The sequence below is a fragment of the Ruditapes philippinarum genome, unplaced genomic scaffold, assembly GCF_026571515.1.
Source record: "Ruditapes philippinarum isolate M1 unplaced genomic scaffold, ASM2657151v2 ctg4034_1_1_1_1, whole genome shotgun sequence".
Classification (NCBI taxonomy): Eukaryota; Metazoa; Mollusca; class Bivalvia; order Venerida; family Veneridae; genus Ruditapes; species Ruditapes philippinarum.
Genome location: NW_026854645.1, coordinates 66,893 through 71,605, shown reverse-complemented (window position 1 = coordinate 71,605; position 4,713 = coordinate 66,893). Strand labels below are relative to the sequence as shown.

The 4,713-nt window shown below is 34.1% G+C and overlaps 1 protein-coding gene across 1 annotated transcript; it reads left to right on the top strand.

Moving 5' to 3' along the window:
- Nucleotides 1-1,042: 1,042 nt before the first annotated feature.
- On the top strand, nucleotides 1,043-2,271 carry LOC132740657 (uncharacterized; the record flags this gene model as incomplete). Its single annotated transcript, XM_060728600.1, has 2 exons — nucleotides 1,043-1,251; nucleotides 1,862-2,271. Coding segments are annotated over 2 exons (619 nt in total), but the record flags the coding sequence as incomplete, so codon positions are not given.
- Nucleotides 2,272-4,713: the final 2,442 nt, after the last annotated feature.

Genomic DNA, 4,713 nt, shown 5'->3' with positions numbered 1-4,713 from the left:
ATCAACTTATAAATTGAAATTTTGAAACAATACATCGATGAAATTGTTTCATATATTTTAAAATTGAATTAATGTATTGGTACTTCGGTTTCATATAAGGGCATCTGGTTCCATACATGACTTACTTGGATCCATATATCGAAGATCTGGTATCAAATAATGTGATAATCAACTTATATATTGATATTTTGGTTCAACACTTTGATAAAATGGAATCATATATTGTAAAATGAATTTATATATTGATAATTCGGTTTAATATAAGGACACATGGCTCCATATATACATGGCTACTTTGATTCCATATAGTGAAAAAATGCTATCATATTATGTGATAATCAACTGATATATTGCTACTCTGGTTCCATAAATTGATTAAATGTTTTCATATATTGTAAAAATTAATTAATATATTGATAATCAGTTCCATATAAGGACATCTGGTTCAATACATGGTTACTGTAGTACCATATATCGGAGAATTGGAACCATATAATGTAAAATCAACTTATATATTGATACTTTGGTTTCATGCATTGACGACTTGATTTTAAATATTGAAAAATGAATTATTATATTCATAATTCGGATTCATATAAGGATATCTGGTTCCATATATGGCTTCTTTGGAACCATTTATTGAAGAATTGGTATCATATATTGATAAAATAAACTTATATATAGCTACCTTGGTTTCATACACTAGCGGCATTGTTTCATATGTTGTACTTTGGATTTATATAATGGTTTCTGATTTAAAAAGAAGGTGTTTTCAATTCATACATTGTCGAAGTGAACTTATATATTATCCACATGGTTAAATTAATTGAAAAAGAATTATAAAAGACAGCCATGGCTTTCCATAGCCTCACACAGGGTTAAACGGTTGTGGCAATTCTGACTGCGAGCATGAGACATGTTAGAGTTCCCATAATCTCACATGAACAGATTAAATAAGGCCAGTTCAACCATTACTTTCATAATATCCTTTTTTTATTTCCAACTATAACTTCATACGATGGCATAATTTTAAATATTTCAGGTCTACTGGTTTAATCGCTGGTGTCTGTGTAGGTTGTATTGGTGTGATAGTGACCGCAGTTGCTGTAGGTGTGTATGTATGGTTGACGTTAAAGAAGAAGCGTAAGTCAGGAATTGAACCTCAGTCAAATGGCAACGCGAACATAGAACTTCAGTTAAACAACAATCCTGTAGGTCATTCTAGAATAAGTATTAGAAACGTTTCTCCCTGTAAGTATACATTTAAGTATGTATGAGTGTGTAATAAAAATGTTAAGATCACTACAGTGAAACTGTTCAATGATTATGTCTGTTTGAACATTAAATGAGCCGTGTCATGACAAAACCAACATAATGGGTTTGCGACCAGCATGGATCCAGACCAGCCTGCGCATCCGCGCAGTCGGATCAAGATCCATGCTGTTCGCTATCAGTTTCTCTACTTAAGCGAACATCATGGATCCTGATCAGACTGCGCGGATGCGCAGGCTGGTCTGGATCCATGCTGGTCGCAAACCCATTATGTTGGTTTTGTCGTGACGCGGCTCAAATTTTCATCAATCAAAACCTATCAATCTGTTATATGTTTAACAGGACACCAAGTTCATTAACTTAAGGTTTGTGTTGTTAAAAGTTACGCTACAATTTTTTAGGCTAATTGTTTCTTTTATTTTTAACATTGAATACATATAGTTGATTACATGCATATACAGTATGTCCCGAACAATGCGCTGTTAATTTAAAATAATTTACCTTGAATATTTTCATATAACCTAAACATCATATCTGCATGTTTTTTTATATGAGCGAGCATAAACATGTAACAATTTTTGTTTTAAAGCGCTGTCACATAACAGTCATGATATGCCGCCACCGTACAGTCCAAGTTTGACTAGACCAGCACAAGGTCCAGGTTTGAATCCTACAAGACCAGTATCAGGTCACTCCCAAACATCGCAAGTTTCGTGTATAAATGAACCTGACAGAATAGGAAAACCATCTCTACAGCCACCCCCATACAGACAGAATAGGAAAACCATCTCTACAGCCACCCCCATACACTGCACAAACAATGAGGTCACCGGCACGTGCCGGGCGACTAGCTCCGCGTGTATACACGTTTCAACCATCACCGGCAAGAAGTCTTGCACCGTCAAGGGCTTGGTAGATAGTTTATACGAGTATATTATACAAAAGTACCAGTGTGCCTGTAACGGAGTTTATATGACTTTTATCAACAGATTACAGTAATAGAAAACGTCTAATAAATTACTATTTTGTTACAATATGTTAATAGGAAGACCAGGTTTTGGCAATTGCTATAAAACAGTACTAAGAAATCATTTTAAATTTGTTATCATTCAGCTATAGGGAACATCATCCTGACATCATCCTCACAATCCAGTTATACTGTAGTTTCGCCCAACTGTGTGGCAAAGATACTTTCCTATATTAAATGTAATATTTTCCAAAATCAAATGTATGACATTGCCCCTTTACACGGACCTGACTTTATTGGCTGAAGATTTACATATCACCTTGAAAATAAATGCATTTTGAACTCATTTTTGGTTATAAATCGTACTCTATAGTCTGTCTCATCCCTAATGAAAATGAACTTTTTCCTGGTATGAAATAACAAAACGTGGTTGAATGATGGCAAAAACCTATCTTTGTTAACTAAAAAAAGATTGCATTTGTGAAAAAATGCTTTGCCACCGCAATATACAACACTAATTCTGGAACTGTGCATTGTGCATGTAGTAGAAAATTATACATGTAGCTCTTACTACAAAAAGACCCTGGGTCAAAATTAAAATCTAGGTCAAAGTCCAATTTTACATCTGAAACTGTGATATAAGTCCAAATATTATAAGTTAAGCTGTGTTTACAAAATGTATGTCACTTGGTCAAAATCTAGATCAACAAATATTAAAGTTCAGTTGTGCTTCCAGTTCCTTAAAAGTTGTAGATTAAAAATAAAATAGGGATAATGACCCCAGGGAAGTGCGCTTATTCGACCCCACAAATTGTAACACTTGGTAGAGATTTAGTAGACAATATTTCATGTCAATATCTTAGCTCTAGCCCTTGCTGTTGTGGAGGACAATATCTTCGTAAATTTTACTATATGTATAAAACGAAAACGAGGAACCCCAAGGAGGGACATCAGGGCATTATTTCAGCAACCTTGTTAGAGGTCAATTAGTCTATGTCACATGCCAAATATACACGCTTTTGTAGATTTTGAGGAAAAGATTTTTTTTATTTTTACTATAAATATAGATATCACAAAGAGAAAATCCATGAAAAACAAAGGCAGGGTCAATAGTGACAGAGATCCATAAAACAATGTTTCATGCAAAATATCTAAGCCCTAGCCCATACAATTTTGATGGAAAATGTCTTCTAAATGTTCATTATATATACTATAAGGAAAACACGTGACCCCGGGGCAGAGCCTGTCGATCTATTTAGTATTACGCACGAATCTAGGTCCCTGAAATAATATATTTTAGAAGTGCGCATTATGTCAACGTTAGAAAATAATTGCTTTTAATACTTTTGTCTCAACTTTACTCATTCAAGTCTCATTCGATATATTCATGTTATTATATATGTTTAATATAAATAAGTTATAAAAAGACTCGCCAACCATAAATCTTTAGTCATTATCTAACGTCATTGAAAATAAAAGAATTGGGACACAGTATTTGTCATTGTTTATGTTTTCTTTATACTGTAGTGCTATATTTTGTAAATATTCTATTTGACTGTACTATAAGATAAGGTAAAAAATGCTATGGATCTGGGCAGAGATCTTACTCGTAGGGTACAAAATATTCTATACGATTTCAAAATTTCAAATGAATGTAAGATGAAATGAAAGTAAATAAAATACAAATAATGTACTGACAAATAACTAAAAGATGAACTATTAAAAGGTTTACCATGGTTATTTTAGCGTTTGTAATAAATTGGACATTTTCGTATCATGATACGGATTTCTACGAGGTTTTGAGCAATAAACATTGATTATTCAAAGCATAATTCTATTTGAAAGAGGACGGGAATTTTCCAAACAATATCTGTGTGTGTGTTTTAGTTTTTATTTTAGCTCGGCGTCGGAAATTCCATATGTCCGAGATCTCAGCGTCCATGCCGGTCCACTTTAGGGACTTCTTTTTCAAGCCGATCTTCCTTATCCTGTTCTTCGTTCTTTGGAGGAAAAAACAAATACTGGCACAGTATCATGTTCCGTGACGGCAGCATACAGGTGGTTAACATAAAACGGCTCTTGTTAGCGCCACCCTCCCGAGTTAGTCAATCTCTGGTACTTAAGACGACTTGACCTTGACCTGCCGTGTGCCTTCTCCGCGACGTGCACGCCTCGGGAGGGATTTGGAGAAGAAATAATATCTTATATGTATACATGTTATAATATACTTGCATGTTATCACCGCAGGACATTTAGTTTACTTTAAAAGGATCTGTATTGGACGGTATCAATTGAAGTCTAAAGACAGTTCAAACTTACTTACTTAAAAACATTGATAGATCGGATTCCAGATAGAAACAACGAATTAAACATACCTCTCCTGTGATATACATGTACTCAACGAACGTATTTTATTTCTCATCTTCTTTTATTTTCCAATGAATGCATAATAAAGAGAGTTCTGGAAGTAAGTT